General features: G+C 41.0%; 1 protein-coding gene across 4 annotated transcripts in view; it reads right to left on the bottom strand.

The window, feature by feature from the left end:
* sbf2 (SET binding factor 2) overlaps positions 1-26,788 on the bottom strand; it is a 94,127-nt gene that overhangs the window by 10,922 nt on the left and 56,417 nt on the right. Inside the window, exons 18-33 of one of the 4 annotated variants that reach the window (XM_079662430.1) lie at positions 20,988-21,158; positions 20,040-20,311; positions 17,197-17,369; positions 16,876-16,949; positions 14,931-15,126; positions 14,515-14,642; positions 13,755-13,930; positions 9,193-9,326; positions 8,908-9,109; positions 8,079-8,275; positions 7,732-7,872; positions 5,135-5,218; positions 3,856-3,930; positions 2,396-2,574; positions 1,751-1,927; positions 631-732 (exon numbers count right to left, since the gene is read on the bottom strand). In XM_079662430.1, coding sequence (XP_079518556.1) covers positions 631-732; positions 1,751-1,927; positions 2,396-2,574; positions 3,856-3,930; positions 5,135-5,218; positions 7,732-7,872; positions 8,079-8,275; positions 8,908-9,109; positions 9,193-9,326; positions 13,755-13,930; positions 14,515-14,642; positions 14,931-15,126; positions 16,876-16,949; positions 17,197-17,369; positions 20,040-20,311; positions 20,988-21,158 — 2,481 coding nt within the window. The remainder of the gene's footprint in view (positions 1-630; positions 733-1,750; positions 1,928-2,395; positions 2,575-3,855; positions 3,931-5,134; positions 5,219-7,731; positions 7,873-8,078; positions 8,276-8,907; positions 9,110-9,192; positions 9,327-13,754; positions 13,931-14,514; positions 14,643-14,930; positions 15,127-16,875; positions 16,950-17,196; positions 17,370-20,039; positions 20,312-20,987; positions 21,159-26,788) is intronic. The other 3 variants (XM_079662431.1, XM_079662432.1, XM_079662433.1) reach the window with 3 other exon arrangements.

The raw sequence follows: 26,788 nt of genomic DNA, 5'->3' as shown, positions 1-26,788 counted from the left end.
CGCAGGCAGCTTGCTTTTCAGCCCAACTGTATACTGTTTTTCTCAGGCGCGGAGGGATACTGACTTGTCGTGAAAAGTAACTTACAATTCTACCCGTGGTATAAAGAACCAATCAGATTGCTTGATTTGACTTGTTAGTTTTTTAAATATATATATATATATTGTGGCATTTAATGAGTGCTTCCAGCTCCGGATGCCAGTTGTTTTTTTTAATGATTTAATGTTTTTCTTTTGATCCATGTGTTCCCTGTGGTGTTTTTTATAAACTGCTATGATTATAAAGAGGGAAGTGAAATGTAATAAGGACCCCCATCTGGACAGGGAAGTTGTGGTTACATACTGTACACTCAACAACCCCCTTCTTCTGATTCATGCATGTATGTGCTGTGGAGGCATTTCACTGTGAGTGACTGATTTCCCTCATCAGCATTTACACCACCAACTTTTTTTATCATGCAACATTTCCCTTTCTGCACTAAGTGCCTTGAGTATTTTAAAAATATTAACTCTTTCTTCTTATCCCTCAGGTATTTTACATACAAACTGAACATATGTCTATTGTTCCTCTTGACTAGATATTGTTTTAATTGTTTTTTAATTCCCAAATGTTATTTCTGTGATTTTCCTCACTTGTGTAGTGATGTCCCAGCCGTCCTCCAGGCTGAGCAGAACAGATGAGCCGCTGTCCAGAAGCTCCACCAGAATCAGAGCCAGCTGCAGGATCTTGTGAAGCTGTGGGAGATCAACATATGTGCATGTGAACACGTATACACACACACACACACTCAATTAATCCTCGCTGTGCATATGAGACCATGTTTGGTCGACAGGTAAATTGCTTCTTGAGTGCTGCTTGCTGAGTGGGTTTTAATATGATATGGTCAATGTGCGTCAAAGGCTGCTGGGGGTCAATGAGATATCCAGCGTGATAACAACTGTTGTGAATCTGCTTCCCTTGGGAAAATGGCTTGTATTCATTGTGTGAATCTGATACACAGGAGGAGCAGAAAGAGCACTGCTGGGTCGTTTTCACAAAGTCTTTTGAGCCTGTCTCGGGGTCACGGCCCGTCCACGCAGCAGCGTTAAAAAAATCTTGAAAATCTTGGAGGTGGGCGTGTCTGAAAGCTTGGGGATTTTTTTTTTGCGAGCAACGCGACCAACAACCAATCACATGAATCTCCTGCCCCCGACATACAAAGCAAAAAACCCCAGGGATTTTATGCGAGCAATATATATATATATACTCCCCAAACGGGCGAAAACCTACCAGTCACCCACTGTCTCTGCCACCTCCCTCCATGCGTGGTTCCTCCGGTTTGTATCCCGGTAAATAGTTCTGGTCGTAAAGAACCGGGTGATTTGCTACCGTAATTTCTTGTTTGGAATATGAGTAAATACTGCGGTCTGGCTCTCCCAGCTTACACGCGGTTTGATTGGCTAGCGCTTGTACTGTCAGATTTGCATAAACGGGGTTTGATTGGCTGACGCTTCCAGCTCAGCTTCAAAAGTTGAACATTGCTCAACTTTCGAATCCTGAAAATCCTGGAAATCCTGGAAATCTTCGCTTTGCTTCCCCACAATGCAGTTCGGCGAAAAGCGAGGCAAAGTGACGTCACCCCATTCAAAGTGAATGGGCAGAAGCGTTGGAAGATTTTTTTAACGCTGCTGTGTAGACGAGCCGTCACTGTATTATTTAAGTGTGAATCATTATAGAACACAACCACTGTGTTATGTGTGTTTGTTTGTTCACCTGCAAGATCCATTCAGAGTCCTCCAAGGTTTTGAGGAAGGAGTCCTCTGAGTCGGACGAGGTGGCGCTGGGAGCGCAGGCTCGCAGAAGCTTTTTAAAAGAGGCTTTCACCTGCCGCGTGTCGGCAAAGTCCACCGGCACCAGCTCACAGTTCAGAGAGGAGTCCACTCTGAGGCCCTGTCCGGACACAGAGAGAAATACAGCACGTGAAACTAAGGTAATCCAGTCAGTATCAACACTGCTTTCTATGAAAAAACAAACATCAACAGTTCTAATTAAAGAAAACTAAACAGAGTTACCACAAAATACAAACATGTGTACAGTGCAAAACACATTCCTGAAATGAATACAATGTTTCTCAAAATGTGATGATATGTTGAAGTGTTGATTTAATGATCAGACTTTACTGAAAGGTGTTTTTTCCCCAACTCATTTAGACAAGTGAACGAGGAACACATTTACAATAATCCTTCTTTTATAAAGATTATAACGTTCAGTTTTTGGTGACATGGCCTGAAATGCATGGGTTAGAATCATACAGACACATTGATATAATGCATTCCAGTGCAACCCATTAACTATAACTGCGAGGTTAGTGGTTGTTTTCCCCTCGCCTCCTGAGAGCAGCTTTTCTTTCATCCTCACCCGTAAATGGGACTTTTCTCCGAAGACGTAGAGGGCCGCTTGCTGCTTCAGGAGCTGCGCCTGCAGACTGCTGCTCCCTGCAGGGGGCGCCAGATCCTTCCCTGCCAGTCTGGCGCCAACATCTGCGGTCAGCGGGTGATGGCCGAGTCTGCTGCTGGAGCGCAGGCTGGCCCACACGCCTGCAAACACACACACACACAAACAACAGTCACACACACACACAGGAGCTGGCCTGCTGGAATGCCACTGCTGTCACAAGCTGTCAAACAAACTGACACTGAATGATGAACACATGACATGCGGACTACGTTTTACATGCACAGCAGTACAAGTGCATGTAGACCTTCATTCTTTCAGTCCACTAACAAAGCCTCTGTGAATCGGGGTGTTGAGATATTAGAAGCAGAAGTCTTTTTTTAGCAGGACAAGTCTTGAGGCACATTTCTCTGAAAACCAGCATGCAATATCTTCCAGACATCATGAATAACTATCGGGAAGGACATGATTTTTCACAGTAATCACTTTCAGCCCTTTCTGTTGCACTTCTGCAATCAGGGCAGTTATAATGTGGCCTTTAACCCACAGACAAAAATCTTACAATCATTGGGGGTAAAAACTCCAAAAACTCCTTATCCTTAAAGGTGGGGTAGGTAATTTTGGAGAAACCAGCTTGAGTGCGCTATAATTTGAAAATACACAGCTGGAAAAAATCTGCCACTTCCTTACAGAGCCCCTCCTCCAACACACATGAACACGCACATGACCAATGAGGGCACGAGATAAGTTTGTGCACAGATGGAAGGCTGACAGGCAGGTAGGCCATCCAGTTATTTTAGCCGGGCCGGCATTCCATGGAATATAACAAAAAGTGTATCTCGAGCCGGTTTCTCAAACTTACCTCCCCCCTTTAAGTCTAATGCTGTTGGTAACACTTAACAACAGATCGATAACTGTTGTTAGCTTTTAGGCCGGGTAAAAGGCATTAAAAAACACAAAATATCAGAACATTCATATCATTTTGTAATATAAACTAAATCCTTTTTGCTTTGAATCCCATTTACAGAATACTTAAGTCTGTCTTTATAAATCTACGTGATCAGAGGGGTCTCATTTCATTTGATTCATGGCTTGTCTGCCATGAAAAACAGTTTCCTTTCCTCCTCATCCTGGACCCGGCTCATAACTGACCACAGTTGGCTGAGTCAACACATTAACAATGGATAGGCCTAATCAGAGCCGGCACTCTGGTTTGCGAAAAACCACAGCTCCCAGAGGAGTGCCCACAAAGTCAGCCATGATTAGTACAATGTCTCGCAAGGTCTCTGTGAGGGGTTTGGAGCGCTGTGAAGTGACCTGGTTAGTGAGGAGGTTAGAGCGAGGAATAAGCATGAGCTTTGGATGCATTAGAAAGAAAGGGGCGATTTAAGAGGACTGCTGGGGAGGAGACAGTTTGACTATACCTTGCTGCTGCATTCTCTCCTTACTGGCAGGCTTTTGGTTTGACTGTGTGAATAGTTTATCTCTGTACTCAAGCACTGGGTGGTTGTTTGTACAGGAGGTAGAGATGGAGGATGAAGGCAGGGAGAGGGGCATGGAAAAAATAAATCATGTCAACATCATACGGACATCACCACTGTTAATGTTAACCGTCTCAGACCACAGAAACATGCAAATGAAGAGTTTCAGTTGAAGGTCAAAGACTGGACCGGTCCACGTGAGTTTAATGTTTGATGATCAAGAGAATGATTGTGATTTCATGCATGAATATGATTGTCCATAGTTATGATTGAGAGAGATAAAACAGTGCGTGTTGTTCCTCTCTATCACGAACAGACGTCACATGACAGGTGTATCGGACACTCAGCTCGCATGTCATTTGTTCTCTCCTTAGGGGAAGACATTATCGCAGAGGATGACTTTGTATTAATAATCTGTATCTTCTATTGAATTTGTTAATAGATGCATTATTAATATGATTAGAACAATATTGAATGATTGTAGGAGTGTCGTCACTTCATAAAGTAAATGTTTTGGAATAAAGATCTTCAAAATATCACATATTTTCTTACTTCATCTCAGATAATCACGTCTTCATTTGCGCAACTTTCTTGAGAAATCTAGCTCATAATTTACCATTTGTTTCTAAGGAGCCAAAGAATAAATAAAAATTCTTTGAAATCCAGAAACTGTACAGTGTTGCAACTGTGGGGATGAAACATATTTGAAATAATAACAAGCGCTGTGTCATACTTTTTTAGTGCTGAGTCAGTTTAAGCAACCCATTCCCCTTTGACATTCATCTGACTAACACCTCAGACATGCATCGACACCGAGCACAACATCTGTACGAGACAAAACACTCAGTGCTGATGGTTTCCTCCAAAGAGTTTAAATTCCAGTTAATACAGTCATGGTGGTGTTAACAGCTCATTAACTTCTGTGAGATTACGTTTACAGCAATGCTCCATTTTCCAGAAACACCACAGGTCACAGGAGGATGAAAGGTTAATGTTGCTCAGTTCAGAAATAAATCCTAGAATATTTCAAATGTTTTCATATATTTAACACAGTTTAAACTGTACTTTAGAGACTTAATTGTTTCTTATAACAAGCGAAAACCAGCAAAATATACGAGATATATGATGTTAAAACACTTTGTTCTTAAAGATGCTACATTCTGATGTTTTATTACTGATCTGGCAGAAGGAGGACAGAGGAGGACGTGTTGGAGACACTCACCTCCTCTGGTGAAGCTGTTTGAGAATGGGAGGTCTAAATGGACAGGAGCCATCTTTGGCATCCGGGATGACCTCCTGTCACTGCCTGAAGACAAGACAATGCCACACAAAACAGGAAAGTAACTATATATAAACGAACTTACATTTATACATAACCTGTCTATCGGTACAAAAAGTTTCAGATTAGGGGAGGGGTTCAGGATGGTATCAAGACAAAAATGACAAATGTTTACTCCTATCAACTACAGGGGAATAGTTTCGGCGAACACAAGGTACCATGGGGTCAGATTAGAATTTTCAAAGGGGGGTTCGTTTAGCATGAAACACTTGAAATAACTAAAGGACAAGTTAAAGAAGAACGTAGAAAGAAAGGGAGGTCATTGAAAACTATTGCTGCTAAAAAGTTAGCAATGATTGAGAGTCAGACCTAAACATTTCAGATGTGTGTATCTCACACTGCACTGTAACTTTAATTCATGTATCTTTGCTTTTAAATGAGTGTTTTTAAATGTCATTTTATATCGTTGCTTTTAAATGTGTGTTTTTAAATGTCATTTTATATCGTTGCTTTTAAATATGTGTTTTTAAATGTCATTTTATATCGTTGCTTTTAAATGTGTGTTTTTACATGCCTTTTCATAATAAGTTTCTTAATGCTCTTAATGTATTTCATTTTTGTAAAGCACTTTGAATTGCCTTGTGTTGAAATGTGCTATATAAATAAACTTGCTTTGCCTCGCGTTACAGCCGAAAACAAATCTGATACCAAATAATCATTACGCCTTTGGACTCAGTTTGAACTCAGTGACACTGCAGAATTGAGATGAATACAATTTCCTATTAAACCCCCTGATCTGAGTGCCTTAAACATAAAGATACATGATGATTAAATGAGTGAAAAGCATGCGTTTGCATTTATGTGAGCATCCCGGAGCAGCTTCAGCACAGCACACTGTAGTGTACTGTGTACTGTAGTGTGTGTTGTCCTGTGTGTTCAGGATACAGGCAGGAGGAGGTGAAGTCAGAGGAGATGGATGTGCTGGTCAGTGACCCCGGGTTGCCCTGTGATTCCTACATAACCTTTTATTGTACACATTTCCTTCCAAATGTTACCAAATATCTGATACAGTATTTCTCCCACACAGTCTCTTATTCTCTCAGTCACAAATACACACACACAAAGATAAGAAGGTGAAAAATAGCTTTGGAGCAGCGCAAACACAGAAGGGAAGAGAGGGATCGCCTTTTGGCAGAAAACAGAGCTGGAGTGAACAAAAATAAAGAGTGCAACTCTGCAGTTTTTTCTTTATCAGAAGACATGAACTCTCCGTGGCCTCTTGTTCCTCGCAAACAAACTACGCTTTTTCCCACGCCAGAGCCGAGGCCATTGCATCGCAAATTCAGGTCATGTTGCAGGCAGCCAGGTGACGGAGCTTTGATCCCAGCGTTCAGGCTCACAGGCACTGCTTACTGACTCCCTGCAGACTCCACCAATCCAATGCTGTGTTGCAAATGCATTATTTGTTTTTGATAAATCTAATGACTGCATTTTGTGATGGGAGTTGAATATATCTCTGTCCCACATAATGTGAACAAGGCATATCCACTTTACCAAGTTAGCAACAAATATTATTTCTGATGTGAGCTAATGGAAGTAACCACTTATGTTTGCCTTGTTATTGAATCAAAGCGAGCATTGGAGACTTAATGACTATGGTAACTTCCCAAATGAATGCAGCATTAGGTCATCCAGTCCTGTTGAATGTGCAGCCTGAGAGTCTGAGCTCAGGGCAGCAAAGTCTCCTGCCCTCTCTCACGCCCAAAATTCAGTCAATGTTAACATAGAGAGCTGCATTTGATTTAGGTGTCAATCCCGCTCAATGGGAAAGCTTATCAGGGCCGTGGGAAGAGCGCCATTAATGTTTTACTTTAACCTGGGCCTTCCTGTTTTCAGGTCCAACTGACGTGAGATCTAAACACTCAAAAGTCATAACAATACAACACATGAATTTGTTTCACATCTTAAATCTAGTTTTTTATTTTACTTTTGAAAACTCTTATGAGATATTTCAAATGGCCCTACATATCTGTTGTTGTTTAATGAAGTCATTTACCAAAATAGTGTGAGTGCCTAAACAGATTTGTCATTATTCTGGCTAAATGAAATTGATGGCGCAGTTAAATTGCTGCAGGACCGCCCTTTTCATACAGGAGCATATCTTTCACCAATCTTGTTTTTTCAAAGACTCACAAATGAGAATTCAATCACAATATTCTTTGGATAAATATATATTTTTAAATTCCTTAAATTATTACAGCTATCTTTTTGACAACATTGGAGTTTTTGGAATTGCTTGGATCTATGCAGCCACTACCTGAATCTAATATTATAGTGTAAATTGTATAATAATCATAATAATATAAATGTAGCCAGACCTCATCTCCAACTGTGCAGGAATGTAAAAGACCTAGATATAATGGGTTTATAATCTAGAGATATTTAAATAATTTTAAAAAGAGACTTTTTCAAGCAGCACATATAACGGTGGTATTCACACAGTAAATAAAACTACGATATGAACATCAGGATCAGCGTACCTGGTGAGAGGCCTATGAGGGAGCGGTTGGACAGGGTGTTGTTTCCGTTCATTTTGAAGTGAATAGGGATGGAGGCGAGGATGGCTTGCAGGTACTTCTCTTGTTCGAGACTACTGGAAGAATCTGAAGACGAGGCAGGAGCTAAAAGCACAACACAACACTTGATTAGGACAGGAAATGTTTTATAGGCTTTTTCTACAGGCTTAATAACTGATGTAAACAGTTGAGATTATATTACAAGCTAGTTCATTTTAGTTTGCTGTTATTCCTGGAGATCTGTTAGCCTAAGAAGCAAGTGAAAAACGGAGAAAAATTAAACAAGACCTCCTAAACTCGTGAAAGCCCACCTGTTGAGGAGGGGTTCTGCGACTTGAACAGTCCCACGACACTCTTGCCGTGGAAGCCTCCCGAGCGGAGCAGCACGGCTTTAGTGCGAGGATGTTTCCAACACACCGCGGGCAGACGGTTGTGTCTGTAGCAGCGCGCCACTTTGTGTAAACTGCTGTCCTGCACGGCCTGAGGAACCACCAACAGCCCCGGGTAACTGACGGAGAGAGAGAGAGAAACACACATATTAGGAAAAACATGGTCTTCCAGGAATAAAACACTGCAAAGCCATTTGTTTATACACAGAGACGCAGATGAATAGGGGGCTTCTTGCTGAATTTATATTAAACGTCTGAGTGGGATTAGGACTGTATTAGTTACAGTGCGTTTGTTTTTGTACACCAGGAGGAATTCGAACCTAGCTGTCTCAATTCATATGTCTAACATCTGTCTGCCAGGTAACGGAGTGAATCCCTACTGGCTAATTTGAAATATTGAGGCTTACAAAGCTTCCTCTTTGCATCTTGGACATTATTTATCGAATATATCATATTCAATGATGACTTGTATATAGACTCTTCTTGCACTATTTCTATTTTATTTGTATTTACTTGCACATCTCAAAACAATCTCTGGCACTATTTTATCTGTTTTATTTGTTCTATGTCCTATATATATATTCATGTTGCACTGTTGGAGGAGCCTGCGACTTAAGTTTTTCATTGCCATATCTACACTGTAGCCAATGTGCAAATGACAATAAATCTTTAAAACCTGGAAACTAATGTGGTCAGTGCTGACGTTAGAGAAATGTAACTTTAAAAGGTATCCAGCCTGTGGAGTGTGTACCTGCGGCAGAGGGAGTACAGTCTGTTTACGGCCGTGATCCTGAACTGCTCGCCCGACTTGGACCGAGACGAGCTGGCGGTGATGGTGCCCAGGCCCATACGCTGGTAGTCACGGAAACAGGATTGCTCCACCAGCTGCTCCATGGTGGATTTCTCCGAGGCTCTCAGGGTGCTGCTGGGCGGCGGCTCACCGTCGTCTGATACTGAAACACACAGACATTCATAGGGGTTTACATTTATTCTCCCATCTCGCTCCGCACCATGATGAATGTGTCCTTCCTCTCACTTGAAATGTCGTCGTCTTCATGCCAGGTCATCCTGCTGCCTCTGTCGCTCTTCTTCAGTGTGGTCTGGCTGCCGCGGCCCATGGTGATCATCCCTGCCCTCTTCGCTCCTTTGACAATGGTTTTGGACAGGGTTCTGTGAGGAGTGCAGAATATAGGAGAGGTTTTAACTAATGATGACACCACTCGGTTTTACTCGACATCCATGTATTATTGGTTTTACTTTCTTTCTTTTTTTGTATTACTGCTGCTATTGATGAATTGCTGTTGGGTGGGGAATTTCAGTTTTTTAATTCCCTGTAAAGCACTTTGTGACGTTGTTTTGAAAAGTGCTGTATAAATGAAGTTATTATTATTATTATTATTAATATCGCAACATATTTTACTGTGAGCATTTTTTTAATCAGTATTAAAACTTTTTCAATATTTCCTAAAGAGGACAAACTTCTGAGGCATGACATTATATGCACTTATAATTCAGGCGAAATTCAAAACTACTATTGATGTTTTTAAAAAGAAGCATTAAATGTTTGTTGCCATATTTTATAATATTTTTCTTTATGAAATCGCTTCAGTATTGTCAACGTACATTTATGAGAATGCTGACTTATAACCAAGTGGAGGGTTCTTACACCTTTTCCGAAGTCAAGCACTTTTCAAGCATTTTCAAGGTGCATTTTCCAGCTTTTCAAGCATCTTACAGCTGTTGTAAATTACATATTTATATACACATACTCCACTGTTTCCCACAGATCTGAAATATACTTGGGCGGGTGCGCGAAAAAAAACAAAAAAAAAACAACGCGTGAGTTTTAACAACATGTTTATTTATTGACTACTACCCACACATAAACATATGGAAATGGGTTACTATTTTAAAAAATAAATGTATTTATAAATGTATTTAGGTCGACCTCAAATCCTCTAGGGGGGTCCGGGGGCATGCTCTCCCGGTAAGATTTTTATTCTTATTTTGGAGTTAAATGCATCAATCTGGTGCATTTTGAGGGGGAAATAAAGAGACTAGATCTATGGGAACACCTATGTGAAACAGAACTGTATACAATTTCAATAATCATAAAATCATGGCCATAACCAATAACATACCATTTCCAATATGAAAAAAACACTGAAACTTGTTTATTAATTTATTTTTGGTTCATTTATAGTTGTGAGTGTGTCTGTGCTCCTGAATCAGCCTCACCCGTCTCCCTCCTCTCCCCCCTGCTCCTCTTTGAGGCAGCCTCAAAGACTAGTTTTAGCTCTCAACAAGTTTTAAAAGTGTATCTTACCTTTTTTCACCTAGTTAACTTTTTATTTATTTATTCATGCATATTTTACTAATCACATTGCATTACATTACATTTAGCTGACACTTTTATCCAAAGCGACTTATAATGACCGATTACAGGGACATTCTCCCTGGAGTAACTAAGGTCTAAGTGCCTTACTCAAGGGCACACTAGTGGTGGTGTTCCTGGCGGGATTTGAACTCACAGCCTTCCGATCTTCAGCCCACCTCACTATCCATTAGACCAATCACTACCCTCTCAAATGGAAATATGTGTTTACATAAATGGTGACCACACCGTGTGAGACCCACTGAGAACTTAGACTAAGTTAACTATCTAAACACTCAGAGAGTCCTTTACCTCACCTGAGCTGAGGTTATCCCGAGCTTGAATGACACACAGAGACCAATCAAGGGCTTTGATTTATGATCTGTATGACAGTGGCCATGTCGGCAGGCCAAAACATGTGGACAGCCAGTCACCCTGTGTGAGGCAGGCCACTTAACAGACCAGAAGGAAGCGAGATCAGAGCAAGGGAGCGAGGGATCATTGTCCACAAGTTAATTGATCGCAGATGGCTTCATGGTCACGAAAGAATAAAAAAAAAATTATATAAAAAAAAAATTATATAAAAAAAGAAAAACCTAAATGGGTGGCGAAATATACTTGGGCGGCCGTTAATATACCTGGGCGGGTGGCCGTTAATATACCTGGGCGGGCGGCCGTTAATATACCTGGGCGGCCCGCCCAAGTATAGTATATGTGTGGGAAACCCTGTACTCAAATGATTATTTCCCTACCTCACATTAAATCAGATGTTCTTTATGCTATAAACAACCAAATGTGTGTTTCGTGATAGCCTTCGACACGAGGATGAAAAATTAAAGAAAAGAAAACTACATTTAATATTTCAAAATGAGTGATCTGTACGTAGACTGGGCATCCCATATAACCTGTCTGAGCCAATATAAAACAATCAGCCAAATAACTTTTCAATACATTATTGATTACTATTTTTGAGGTACTTTTAGGTTGGCAGTAAACATAAGGCAGAGGTAAATGGTGTACTTTTGCTCCACTACATGTATTTAATACCTTTAGTTACTTCACAGATCTGTATGAATGATGTGAAATATAATCAAGTGTTAAATCAGACTTTAGTTCCACCTGGAGTAAATCCACAAGCTACCCTGCAGTATACAAAGTCATTCAAACTAGCTGCATGTTTACCAGCTTTGAGAACACTTTAATGATCAATCATTATAAAACATATCATATCTATTATTCTGAAATGGACCAATCTGCACAATGACTACTTTTACTGTCAATACTTTAACTATATTTTGATGAGAATACTTTTCTACTTTCACTTGAGGAACATTTTGAATGCAGGACTTTTACTGTAACAGAGTATTCCTACACTCTGGTACTTCTACTTTTACTCGAGTACAAGATCTGAGTACTTCTACTTTTACTCAAGTAAAAGATCTGAGTACTTCTACTTTCACTCAAGTACAAGATCTGAGTACTTCTACTTTCACTCAAGTACAAGATCTGAGTACTTATTCCACCTCTGGTAGTGTATTAGCCTGAATTGTAGCCACAAAATCACACAGAGCTGCATAAAAATAGACTCACAATGGTAACAAGTGGACAAATGTGTACAATGATTTCTAGGTAATTTTGACTACTCAAGACACCTGACTTATACATCTTCAAAGGAAGACTGTGTTCATTCTACAATTACATGGGATTAAAGTAAAATGTAGTTTTACTTGTATAATACTTCAATTTTATATAAAAGACAGTTTGTTTCATCTGTTTTCAAATAAACAAAGTAATGGCTTTCAGAATATTAAACTTGTTTCGGCAAATTCAGATGATAAATACAACTTTGAAGCTTGTAACGGCATAATTACAAGCAGAGAACGGACTAATGTAACATCACAGCAAGCATAACAGCCGTTGTTTCTTGTAAGTGTTTCCCCGGTACACAAACGCAAAAATACACAAACACACTCGTGAGCTTCCCCCAGAACAGTTTACAAACGAAAATGTGTCTTCGGGTCAATGTGACTGATTTCGATAGAGCAAGTCACATTTGGTTTAGGCACGAAACATACTACCAGTAGAAATACATTGCTTTCAAAATCGCTCTGTGTCGAATCAATAGATTATATTTCGTGACTATAACACGAAATGCCGCGAGTGCTTCATCCTCTGAACACCACAGGATGGCGACTGTAACGCACATATTAACATAGGTACGCTCCTCTGAAATGATTGTCCCCTGCAATTATTATTATCCCTCAATCGAGTTCGCTATTCAGCTCGCTAACGTTAGCTTAAACAAACGTAACATGTAACGTTAGCCTAATCTAAAATGCTCTACTACGGCGTATCTTTCATGTGGCTCGTCAGCGCAGACTCTCGCATCGTTATTTTTGCAAACTTTGCAGGAGGCTACTCGTGGGCTTGACCCTCGTCTTAGCCATGGCTTGTATTTGTCTTCTGATGGCCAACGCTCGTTGAAACTGCAACCTCCTGGCACACTGTCATCTATCACTCTCATCAGAATGCCCAGGTCACACGTAACACAAACACTTGCAGGTCGCGCGCATAGCGCGGGAAGGCCGCAGCGGAGCTGTTTTATGTAGAAGCGAAGCAATTCTTTTCTTTTAATCTAAAAAGCGAACTATTCAGTCAGACAGCCCTTTATTGTAAAAGTAAAGCATTTACATTTTCAAGCACTTTATCTCAATTTCAAGCACCATTCCCAAAATTCAAGCACTTTCCCAACCTTGAAAACACCACGTCAAATTTCAAGCATTTTCAAGGATTTCAAGCACCCGTACGAACCCTATAAGTGACTCTTTCTGTGCACGTCTTCAAGAGAGAGGGAAAGAGAAAGTGGACAATTGCACATGATGTAAGTTATTAATAACTTACTCAGAATGCTGCTCAGTCACCCGCCCTCCCAAACCGCTGATATTTTCTAGAAGCTTCCACAATGCACTCGTATTCTACAAATAATATAATACTAATATGACAAGTGTAGCCTATTATTTATATAAAGCTATGCAGTCAATCAAATATACCACACAAATAAATAGTATTGCAAAAAAAGAAGCTACACAGCATTCATATGTTGATTTTAAATTTGAAAGCTTTTATAAATGAAGCTTGAAACCCTGCTGGGGTCACCCCGCAGTGATGTTTGGTAAATTAACCAGATCTACATCCTCTTGTTGCTGTAAAGCTGCACCACACACCTGAAGCCAGTGTTCCTCTCTTTCTGTTTTGGGAGGATGAGCAGAGGAGCTGTTTGTCCGGCTGCGAAAGCAAAGCAGCTGAAGATGGACTGGGGGTAGCGGATCCTCTGCAGGTGCTTTCTGAAGATCTCCACCATCTCCGAGCTCACCTCCTCATCAAAAGCCACCTTTATCAGCTGTAAGAGGTATTCATGAAAATGATTATTTAACGAAACACGCAACATTTGATAAATCACTGAATTTGTATCAGTCCAGCCCAAGCAACGTGGGTTGAGGCTATCTTAAATGTAGAAAACATCTCAAGGGTTAAGAGTTGACACTTGCATCATTCATGTTAATAAAAAGATAGGAATGAACCATAAAAACTTTTACAGCAGGATATATAAATCCTAAAGAAACACATGCTTGGCTGAAATTAGCTTTTCTCGTTGATTCTTAGAATCAGTTATTTTGAGGATCTATGTCAAGATTCCTGGAAAGAGACCTGTTGGGTTTTTCAAATGTATTGTTTTGGGCCACACAGACACAAATTATCCAGATAAAAGCATAAATATTCACACATGAGGAAATGATGGACTCTTGATTGTGTGGTAACCTGCACTTCAGATGATATAATAACATATATTTATTATTTGAGAAACAGAACCATAGATTATGTAACCATTTGAGCACCATGTCCACCCATCCATTTAAAATCTTAGGGAAACTTAGTTTGTCCACCCAGGACTAAGATCAGATTGCAGTGTGTTTCGTTTATTACCTGGAAGGACGCGGAGCGGAGCTGCAGGCCTTCCTGCATGTTCTGCTGCAGCTGGTTCTGGATGCTGATCTTCTTCTCTTTGGTCAGCGAGGACACTGGGAAAGCTCGGATCACTGCCTGCTCCCCTACTGGACACAAAGAGGACGTTTATTTGAGGGTCAGACATGAACTTGTGATGTCACCAAGGCACCAGATCTACTAATAACTCTAATGGTTTTGAAAGGTCATTCGTTAATGAAGAGGGTTGAGTCTGCTGCTATGTGAGACTTAAGAATGCACTGAAGTCCAAGGAAAATGTTGTACTTAGTTCTAAAAATTGAAATACATTTCATTTAATCAAAAGCATAATTTGTTTCCATAAACCTAGAAATGTAGCTTAAAACTAAAAGCTAATGTTGGTGTTGTTCAGTTTTTACCGAGTGGATCATGGGGGGTGCCTTTAAAGATGATGCGATATGTGGTGAGAAAGAGGGCTCCCTCTGCTGGCAGGATGTGGGGGCCCCCCAGAAGACCCCCGGTGGCCTCCTCTCTGCCGTCAGGGTCCAGAAGAACCCGCAACCCCTCTGACACAAACTCCTCTCCAGGGAGCAGTGCTGGACGCAGAATCTTAGGCTGATGGGGGAAAAATAAACACATTATACTCAAGGACAGATGCTACATTTTACCTGTCTGTAAAGAACGTATAAGGTATTTTTCTTCAGAAGTTAAGTGCTTTATAATGAGGGACTCAGCACAAAGCATTGACGTCAGAGAATCAGATTCCAGAAAAGCCAGGTAAATCAATAAACCATTATTATTTCTAATCACAGACCGTGTTTTTGCAAGCATCACATGCACGTCACTATCACAAACACACACAGACACAGACAGAGAAGGGGACTCACACACACTAGATATCATTCTAAAAAAGCAAGCTTGCCAAAAAAACTGATATATTTTCTCCGTAGGGACCCATTCACCACTCAACCCTCTAGCTAAACTCATGAGATGCTTTTCGAGAAAAACACTTTGACACTGTGTGGGTTTGCATATGGTTTTTCTCCCTCTGGTAGAGAAACACTCAGTTGTTCCACAGCCACAAATTAGGAAAGAGGAGGGTATTTAGATCCGTTATAGCACTTCCCATTTAGACCACAGCCAACCTGGAGGAGTTCAGCTCTGGTCAGGAGTTAATAAGAGCTTCCTGAATACATCCTTCAATACAACGAGAGGTCCTTTCCTCATTACGGCTGAAGTGCGGCTACTTCATGACCCGCACCTTATTGCATTGTTAGAATTTTTTTTATGTGTTTTTCTCTACTACTACTTTTACTACTACTACTACTACTATTCAGACTTGTTATGAATCCAATGTCAGTGTTGTTTTCACACTTTTTAGTACTGTTTGGCATGCTGCTCGCAGCTAGTAGCAGGCCAGGAGGGAAGCTTAGTCCAATACATAAATGTTGAGAGGTTAGCCACAAAGAACAGCAGACGATCTGCCCAGACTGCTCACCGAGGTCTCCAGGTTGCTCCCTTGGTAGTACTGGCACGGTGCTTGTCTGTATGCATGAGTGTGTGCAAGAGGAATTACCAAGAGCCAGCCAACATATTGCAAAGCAAGCTCCAAAAGACCAACTGGTAAAAATAAAAGTGCGATTCCAGTGACTGGAAAAAAATAGAGACGACTCTCAAGCTGATGATACTTAACTTATGACAGTTTTGGACTTGTTGGTCTTGATTTGTATAAGTCTAACCATTATAATTGTATATACACTGTACATAGAGACAGGGTACAGTTAAGTCCGGAAGAAGAAACAAGTTAATTGATCTCCATTGACTTTCTTTCATATTTCTCTATTAGCAAAACAGAAAAATGCCTTAAAACTGCTGTGTTGTGCACCACTAATAGGGTTAAGAACAGAGAACTAAGTCTTAGAAGTCTAAGTCTTAGAAGCTGCCAATTCAATACTTCACTACTTACACTTTCACTTCAACACCCTTTTCTGTAAGTTAAGCTAAAGTATTTAGACAATATGCACTTTGTGATATAGTGTATCAAAATGCTGGTTAATCACCGTGGTAGCAACCTACCAGTCACAAGGTAGCCATGCCCCAAAGCATGCTTGTTTTTCTTAAAGGGACCATACGTTCCAACATAAATATCTAAAATATAATTTAGGTCCTAAATCATGTGAAAAGCAGGGTGATTTGCTCATAGACTACAATACAAAGCGGACTTCCTTTTGCATACAGTAGAGTCACGTCATGCAGGCTAATTTGCAGCTCTTCATCTCCTGGAGGTTGTTTTCCCCTTAAGGGGCATGTCAGAGTTGGACGTGTTTCTAAAGTCCTAGCAGCCAAGAAAAGAGCGACACTCACCTTCTGAATGGGAGGTAATCTCCTGCTCTCTCTGTGAACTGCATCCAGAGCCTCCATCTGCATAGCAACGATGCCTGTGGGTTCACAAGTGGACGTCACCAACCACATGTTCATACACAAGTGCACACACGGACCAGAGAAACACATGTATGCCTACACGGTCTTACAACCAGACTGTGTATTCAGAGATTTGCAATGTCAGGGGTTAATCAGCTCAGACGTCTGTTGCTGTGAATACACTCACGTGAAGGGGTTATACTGCGTAAAGGTGAGGGAATCAGGACAGTGGCACCGTTTGAATGAACGCTGTGAGTGCTGTACCTGGGATCATGCTGTGCAGGCTCTTGATGTGTTCCTGGGTTACTCCGCTCTCGGTGCACACCTTGTCGATGAAGCGGGCGACGAACCTGACCACAGAGTTAGCCACATCGCTGTTTTCTGAGTCCTCAAACCCGCTTTCTGTGTCAAAGCTCTCTGCCACGCTTCCGGCAATGCTGTAAAACACACATGATGACACAATGATGATGAGAAAGAGTTAACCAGTATGTCCCAGGAGGAGATTTGAGAAGAGAGTTTCTGTTGACAGAAATGGATTTGCACTGTGATAAAGAGCAGTGAGAGCGAAAGTGATCTGCAGCAGTTTAGTGTTGATGCCCTGATCAATGGCTCGGACTCTGCGGTCCAGAAGAATGTCTCACATGAGACAGTGATGCAAGCTATGCTCTGGATTCATAGTTAGTGGTGAGATCCAACTGTCATCTGTTAAAAACAAGCAAGTCTTGGGCAAAATTGCAAGGAAAAAAAAGAGACAAAAATGTCCACACAAACAACTTCTTGGCTGCAATGTTTCTGCCTTCTCAACAGTGAAGAAACATAACACAAGTAAACAGTACAATTGTGTTCTTGCAGGACATTTAAAAAATAAGTTTAATAAAGCATAAATGCTTTTCAAAACTAAAAAAATGTACATTAACATCGTGTTCTTTTGAATATTCAGTTCCAATGGATGAAATTCTAAACAAATTATCTTTGGCTGTATGTCTTTAAATTCCAGAACTTCCAGGATTTATTTCACTCCACAGTCACTGAAGAGCCCGGGAAATCACTTCCACTGCTATTTTGTTTGGTTTGGGTGAGTACAGTGTAGCTTCCATTAAAGACACCCTAAGGGTTTTGAACTTCTCTAAAGTAAATGATCCTCACTCTGTTTTGTGCAGCAGTGATGTAAGCCCACAGGATGGAAAGTGGGCCGGAAACAGGAGAGGTACTGTGTTCAATTTGGCTGAATGAGAAGGTATCATATTGTAGACTGTGAGCAACGCCACAAACGCCCACATACCTATCATCAGCTTAATAAGAGAGGAACAAATACTCCCAAATCATAAAACCTTAACTTTGAGTCTCTTCCAAGCCGGTATATTTGCATGCACACCTTCACTCAATCCTGAGGGTTTCCTCAGCTCAGAGCCTGAGCCCAAACGTTGTTGAACTTGCACCCAAGAGGAGATGCCAAGTACACAGACACACAGAGCAGCAAACTGAGTTTCAATGGATGTTTCCTTCTGCACTTTTTTTCTTGCGACAACAGGGCATATTTTTTTTTGAAGCTGTTGTTGGCCTGTGGAAAAATGGAATCATAAGAAATGACTCCGGAAAAGCTGCAGATACATCCATAAGAAATGAATGCAACTGATTATTTAATGTTGTTTTTATAGTCAATAATTTGCTTTGTTAGTTCCAGGTTTAATATGTGCAATAAGTTCATTTCAATAAGTTTTACAATAAACATTGAACCAGTCTGGCCCTCGACGAGTCATGGGAGCCTGCCTGCAGGCAGCAGTCTCAGGACACCTGCACTCTGAGGACACCTCCACTCTTAGGACAGGAAGTGCACGCTAAGAATTCCCAAATAAAATCGCCACTATCAGTACGGCGCCACTTTCCATCAGGAAATGCACGCAAATACAAAATAAAATCATATCGTGACACTTATTATATACATATGAATATACGTATATAGATATATACGGACACCTTGTATTGTAGTTACTATCAGTACAGCCGCAGCGCTGACACTTATGATATACATATGTATATTGATATATATTTATTTATATAAATACAACATCTTGTATTTTAGTTACACCCGCTAGACAACAGTGGAGGGTTCGAGAAACAACCGTGTTTGCCGGGTGCACCGCGGCGGAGGTTCCAGCTGGGAACCTCCACCCCATTGCGGACCTGTGGGACCCCTGAGTCAGATGGTGTGTCTTGGTCACGCTTCATATCGGCCGGCCCGGGAAGGAAGAGACACGCTGAGTGGGGGAAGTCCCCCACCCCAACGCAGCACACCCTCCCGGCCATCAGAGTCGAACCCGCAGTTCGGAGGAAGCGACCGCCAGAGCACCGGCACTAGGCCGGGCCGGCGTGGAGGCCCTCCGACAGTGGGTCGCGTTTGCCATTCGATCAGTGAGAGGAGAGGAGAAAAATGCAACAAAAATGGTCAAAATCCGTTAATCTATGGATGAGTGAAATAGCCAAAAAATAAACAAATAATAAAACCGGGGAAAATAGGGGGTAAAGTGAAAAAAAGTGAGGCGGGCAGAGTCCCCTGTCAACTCCCGTTACATTCCTCCATGGTGTCATTTGAGCGAAAAATGGCTAAGTCAACTTTTACGAGAACCAGGCTGGGTGGGTCAAAAGGGCTTGACCAAGGCCGACCCAAAGTGCACGGTGGGCGGACTCATCACCTCCGTGATGAGTCTCCATTGTGATTTGAAAACTTCCATCAAACGAGTCTTTCGGGGGGCGGGGAAAAAACGTGTTCTTCAGAATCGTTACTTCCTGTACTGACAGTGCAGGTGTCCTGAGAGTGCAGCCTACACCGGAACTGTCCTGAGAGTGCAGGTCTGCAGGCAGACCCCTCTCCGACGAGTACCGATTTTTGTATTTTGGCCCACTGTGAGTTTGACTCCCCTGCTTTAGATGAAAATAAGGACCCACTCCCCACGTCCCTCTGAGAGATATTTGGTTAAAAAGAACACAATGGTGCTCTAGGAGGAGATTCAGGCGATAAGGTTTTTTATGTATAAAAAACATGAAAAAGTGGATTTTGCATAATAGGTGACCTTTAAATTATTTATCTTCTTAGATATCAGCCTGACCTGTTTGTGACTATGCTGTTGCTGCCGCTCTCCCAGTCTGCGACGGGGGGGTTGCGGAGCAGCTTGAGCTTGCTAGTGTCCAGAGGAACCAGCAGGTACACCATGAGGCTGGCGTAGTGGATGGCCTGGCTGAACACAGTGCTCTCCTCGTTCTTCACCAGCTCGTGCTGCTTCTCCTTGCTCAGGCTGGGCCACAAACGCAGCTGCTCCGCGGCCAGGTCCATGGCCGTGTGCTCCTCCTCTCGGCCCGCCGCAGCCTCGGAGCCCGCATCCTGGAGAGGTCACAGGAAACAGTTCGAGTTTGACAAAACTGGAAGAGAACTCTCGGCTCCATACATACTACTACTCCATTCCCTACACTCTTAATGTAAATAATATCCTGCTTTATATTGTGTCTAAAGCCCTTCAATGGTGTTTTATTGTCCGAGTTTATAGATGTTGTATCTTCACGGCCTACTGTATATTTTCGACTTTTTAATGCTGCTTTAATTCTATTTTGAGATGTTTAAAATCTAGTTTTGTTTATTTCTACTCTTTAATTCTACTTATGTGCAATGCCTTGTTTTGTTATGTTGTTTTTTTATGCTGCTACAATGCAAACATTTCCCAAATTGGGATCAATAAAGTACCTCTTATCTTTATCTTATCTTAACTTATTTAAACTTGACCCCTTGAAACGCAATGGTGCCTGCTGAGTGTGTCAGAGGACCATTTTCTCAAGTATGTTTTTAATTTTTTTTTTTTTAAACTTTTTTCTCTCTATTTTCTAAATAAAGAACACTATTGACACAAAGAAAAACCAATACAAGTCCTAGTGATCTCAGTAGGCAAGAAAACAGTAGCAATTAAGAAGCCAGCATTTTGCTTGAATAATCAATATGCTCTTTATGTCAGTGGAATTCATATGATTTATCCCACAACTTATATTGGTCACTTTTCCAGTCTAACCTTTAGCCTGGCAGTGATGCTGTCTTTCCCCTCCAGGGTGTTCAGGTAAAGGGTTCGGATCTGACTCTGGACCTCGCTGTAGAAAGTGGCTTCCCAGAACTGCTGGTTGGTCCAGATTGGATGGTCTTGGATGCAGGTGTAGGCAAACTGGTTCACACCGGCAACCAATTTCTGCAAGAAAAAATATAATTCAGAGTCAGGACGACGTAAAGAAGTACACTTAACAGCTGACTATGCCTTTGAGTGAACTGTTTTATGAGTCAACATTAGGGAATATAACTGAAATGAGATGAGCGCATTAAATGCCTTCAAAGAAACGACAACATGCAGTGTTATACAAGCTGAACTCATCCCTGTTTCTCTGATAGTTTATGTAATCTCACCTAGCAACAGATACAAACCAGATGTCGCATTGTCACGCATTGACAATGTTATTGTCTACAGTTTAGATTCAGATTCGAACGGATTTTTTTTTTCATGATACGGATGTTAAAAATGACGTTTATGTATTGAATAAACGAGAATTCTAAATAGAGAGACAGATGATCTGAATTATAACTTCACATGCAAAACCTTGTTAACCCCGGTCAGTGCAAAAACATGGAACTCAGCCAAACTCTGTGGAAAACCACAAAAAATCTTATATCCTATCCAAAGTTTCCTAAAAAAACAAAATATGTCATGCAGAATTGTGTGTAAATGTGTATAAAATGAAACTCAAAACAGTGTTGAAACTAAAATGTAAAACCTTAAAAAAGAGTATTTGGTTTATTTTTCACAAAATTATCCAGCTTTACTGGAAAGTTGTTTTGGCTTAATGTGAACCTAAAGCTGCTAAAACAGTTAAGTAATACGGTACTTTAATAACAATCTCTTGTATAGGCTTTTATAATAGACTCTTATATTTGTATATTCAATTTACTTTTACTGCTGCTGCCTTGAATAAATATACCTTGCAGTATTTGTGTTTAGTCCTTCGTTGCTCCCAGAATCCTAATCATTGCAATGCAGCCCTCTACATGGAGGCAGTCAAGTTTATTTCTCGATGGGTATTTGCATCAAGAAAGAATTTGGGCTGCAGAAAGTGCCCCTTGTAAAGGGGGTTTGCCAAAATGCTGGGGAGAAGTGGAAAAACACCACAAAAAAAAAGTGATCCATGGGATTTAAAGTGAAATCAATCATTCCTTGTGAGTCGTAACTTTTTAACAGACAACAACCCTAAAGGAAATTAGACCCCCTCCCTCACTCCTTCTGTGTCTGGATATATTTGGAAGCGTTGCGTTGTTTTTCATTAGTGAGGGCTGAAGAGCAAAGCACCTGCTGCTTGCAAAAACAGCTACTAAAGGGAATGTACAGTGTTCAGCTAAAGGCATTAACGCTGGCCCATACTGTACTCTATAGCACACATGGTGCACACCGCAGAGAAACAACGTTACACTGCAAATAAACTCAAGAGAAGACAGGACAGATCCCAGCATTCGCCAAGCGTCCATCTCCCAGTAGAGACTGCAGGCCACGCGTAAGGCTCAGGCCTGTTATTTAATTAGCTTCTGATTTCTCTCCCCTGAGCCTGACACATGCACACTGGTTCCCATTATCACTTCACAGTTTGCCTTTGAAGGATGAGAACTAGAGGGGTTACTGTAATTACAACGGACAGAACAAGAACAGCTCTATTCCCAGTGTGGTGGGCCAGGAGCCAACACAGAGGAGAGCTGGCGGTGAACACAGAGCTCATGCCCATCCACAGTTAACAGTGTTTTCAGTGTGCTTTATAATGATTCAGATTTATTTTATTTACATTTACAACTGAATGAATTCATAAAGATGTGTGTAATGCAAGTAAAAAGACATCTTGAATACATGCTCTCACTTGTTCTTACACAAATGTTAAAGCAGGCTCTTGTTGCTCCTCTCTCTAATATTAGATTTTTCGGGGAACTTTTTACTGCTCAGATCAGCAGACTTTAACAGGTTTTTAAGATAACTATATCATGTTGGCTAATGAAGGATGCCAACATGAAATGGATACAATAGGTCTCAATTTAGAAAGGGAATGTTGGACACATGTCTGAGGGACTTGAAGGCATACATGCAGAAAATAAAAGGTAACCACTGGTTTTTAAATTAGTCACAAAGCCAACAAAGGCTTTTACACTTAAACGTTGACAAATCAAATATAAACAACGCCAATATAATTGGTTGAGAATTATGAAGATTAAGGGCGTTTTTAGACAGTTTGTTCAGCTTTGCAATAGATTATGTAGAAAAGTAAGGCTGACATTAAAAGCAATTTTGAGTTTAGATGGACTGTTGTCTCTGCAGAAATAGAGATGATCAAATGTACTTTGCCGTCAGAGAATGTGTGCACACCACCTTACATTGAGTATGGGAATTAGGCCAGGAAAACTTTGGATGAAATGCCAAATCTGCTGCCAAAAACACTTTGGCAAGAGGCTAAAATGTGTAGCACTGGTCCTTTGAGCACATGGTCACCAGGCTGATTGCAAAGGAGTCAGATTTTAGGGATGGATCTGCATTACACAAAACCATAAATAAATGGGGAAAAATACAATAGGAGGAGTCAAGCCCTTTTGGTATTTACATGGTAACACCTTTCTATCACAGGCGCGTGGGACGTGTCTTGCAGCAGATGTTGTTTCGGTGGGTGGGTGTGTTTGTCTCTACGTGATTTGACTACGCAGTCCATTCTCAGCATGGCTGTCCTTTTTCGACTTGTCAGATATGTGCAGGTCATCTTGACCGAGGTCATCACTTCTGTGAATATGATAATACAGGGAGCTTAAAGAGACATCTACAAGATGAATGGGCAAGGAGGAGGACAGGGAATGAGAGGGGAATGGAGAGGAAAGAGAGGACGAAAAAGAAAAGTAGGAAGTGTAGACAAAGGGGAAGGAGGGAGTATAGCACTATCAGACCCATCTGCCCGTGTGACTCGTGAAGAGGAATGCAGGGTTGAGGGTGAAAAACAAGCAAAGAAAACACAAGGGGAAGACAGAAGGGAAACAATGTTGTGCACAGGTCAAAGGATTGAGGTTATCAGGATTTGGGATCTTGTTTTGAACTCTAGGACATGATCCCAAGGTTCACAATATGACTGACTACGACATCTAAGCAGCATCCCACATGTCAACTGTGACTGAGAAACGAGACAGGTTGTCAATGAAAGGTGTGTAAACTTCTTTGTAGACACTTAGTGTTGACCACTGTTTATGATATGTCACCAGCCTGGGGGCAGCAACATCATTTACAAGTGTTTTGTAAGAATTCATAGCATTCCTGAACAGCAGATACAAAAACAGTTCATCTGCGGGAATGCATTCTTGACCTGAACAAAATCTATCCTCATTATTGCAATTCTACGTGAGTCAGTGTGTTGCGAGGAAAGTCTTCGCATCCTGGAACCATGAAACATTTTCTGTTCAAACAATGTATTTACAGTCTCCAGTCACGTAAAACAAACAGAGAAAAAGGCATGTTGAAAATCAGACTAATACAAACCCATCATGGCACCCATAGGCCAAAACTGTGTAAAAACACCATGTACAAGTAACATAAATGTTCCAAAACAAAGTAAACATAGCTACGGTAAGTAAAGGGCTGGACATTTCTGAGATATACAAGGGTCAGGCAGGACGTCACTTTCGTGGAGAGCGTTTTCAGAGAGCAGGCTGCCAAATCCCCCCTATGAATAAACTTTGGCTTTAAAGAATGCTAACAGTCAAGTGCTCTTGCTGATGTGGAAGTCTTCCAGAATGGTGTTTTTTTTTTTTTCTTGCTGCTGTATCCAATCTGTGTTTTCCCCGAACAGAGGTATTTACTCCAGAGACGCAATCCAAAGGACGTCAACGACACCTGTTGATCTCCTGACAAACCACCCCAGCACTATAGATAATGAATGCCAGAGGAACTTTCCACACAGATTAGAACCACAACAAAATGTACAACCTAAACTCTAACAAAGGGCCACTGTGCAAAGGTTGTGTGGCATTTGAATAAACTTCACCTTCACGGGCCAAATGACACCATCCACACATGATCCAGGCCAAAATATATTTTGCATATCTTCCTTTTATCTGATATATGTGCATGCATATGTCTATCAATACTGCTGGATAAGTTTGACATAAATATCAAAGAAAGGTCAAGTTGAGGGGTAAGCAAAGACATGGAGAGGTAAAACAACTTAAACATACTGTAGATTGAAGCTCACTTGCATAAACTGTTCAGTGTCAACACATGAACAAGAATAAAACTAAACACCGCCTGACTCCATCCGGCAGAATCCGGGAGCAGACCGTTGTGGAGCGAGCTGAGCTTTCCACTTTTCCTGACCTGGACACTTTAGGGGCCATGGGGACGGTTACACTGTTAGCTGATCACAGAGTGAGCCGACTAAAGTCTGGCCAAGAAAACCAAACAAGAACTTCACCATTGTCGGACTACTCAACTCAAACAGTCACAGATACGCGATTTGTTGAACACTAGATTCCGATTATTCAATTAGGGCATTCTACAGTCTGTTATTTCTGTGTACGTATCAGAGTTGAAGCAGATATACTGTATCCAAACATAAAATAGCTCCTGACGTTTCGAGCACCATGGTCTTCCTCGCAAATTGCTAAATGAGCTTGACTAATTCAAGTCCTGCATCAACCCCGTTTATTTCACAATAATGATCCACCCTCTGTACATCATCCCAGTGGCAAATGTTTTTCATGCAATAGCAGTAGAAATAAACAATGTACTGTATATCTTATGAGAATAAAAATGTACTACTGTTTTCATAGTGTACATGCATGAACATTACCATCTCTTACTCATCTCAACTAAAAATTTATTTATTCAGAATTTGAGTTATTTAAAAAGTTCTGCACAACATGACAAAGTGGAGGAAATCAAAAGGTGAATACCTCGTCACAAATCAAACTTGGAAAAGTTTAACAACGGCATCTCAGTACCATCAACTCCCATTTAGAGTATAGGGCTCTCAGCTTTTATTATACAAACCATTTTAAGTTTATGTTCCATTCACAATAAGGTTTAAAACAGTGAGAGAAGAACTGACCTCTCAGCAGCATGTTCAACAACATCCTACCAAGTTCTGCAGAGGTAATTTAAAAACAGCTACAAGATCAAAATCACCCATCTTTAATCACTCTCACATTGTTTGTCAATGACTTTCCTTTTCAGGTCAGATTCAAGGACATATTGGTCATTAACTGTATGTATGTATTCACAACTGTTAGAATAAATAGCTACTGTAATGTGAAAGCATAGTTTGAGCGACCATGCGAGCAAAGGTCGATCTATGGGTTTCATGTTCCTATAGAGATGGACGGCTGCAGAGGGGCCTCTGAAAGATGAGATGGGCATGTATGCTTCAGTGTCATGGTACATTTTGTTCTTTGCAAAAACCAAGGCAACCCCTTCCATCAAACTTGTAAGGCTCTCTTTTGTAATGCCTCTCGATCCCCATGATGACAGCTGCTGGGACGCTCCATCAGCGAGCTTTGTTTTTCTAACTATTTCACTGCATGTTCCTTGCGCCACTAAAAGAGAAATTACAGAATGATTTTGGCAGATTCCCTCCTGACCTCACTTTACTTTGTCTCCCTTTGGCTGAAGCAGAGCTGGAGCATGTCAGCAGTTCCAATAATCTGTAAATAAATTGGGTGTTTTCTCAAAATATTCTTTCCTATAATGAGTTGCCAGTGTTAGACAATGAAATCATTTATAATCTTCAAACTCATTTAGCTGGATATCACTACATTGCTTCA

Source organism: Notothenia rossii (assembly GCF_949606895.1).
Source record: "Notothenia rossii genome assembly, chromosome: 2".
Lineage (NCBI taxonomy): Eukaryota > Metazoa > Chordata > Actinopteri > Perciformes > Nototheniidae > Notothenia > Notothenia rossii.
Note: the sequence above shows the minus strand (reverse complement) of the source record. Positions and strands in the feature narration are given on the sequence as shown.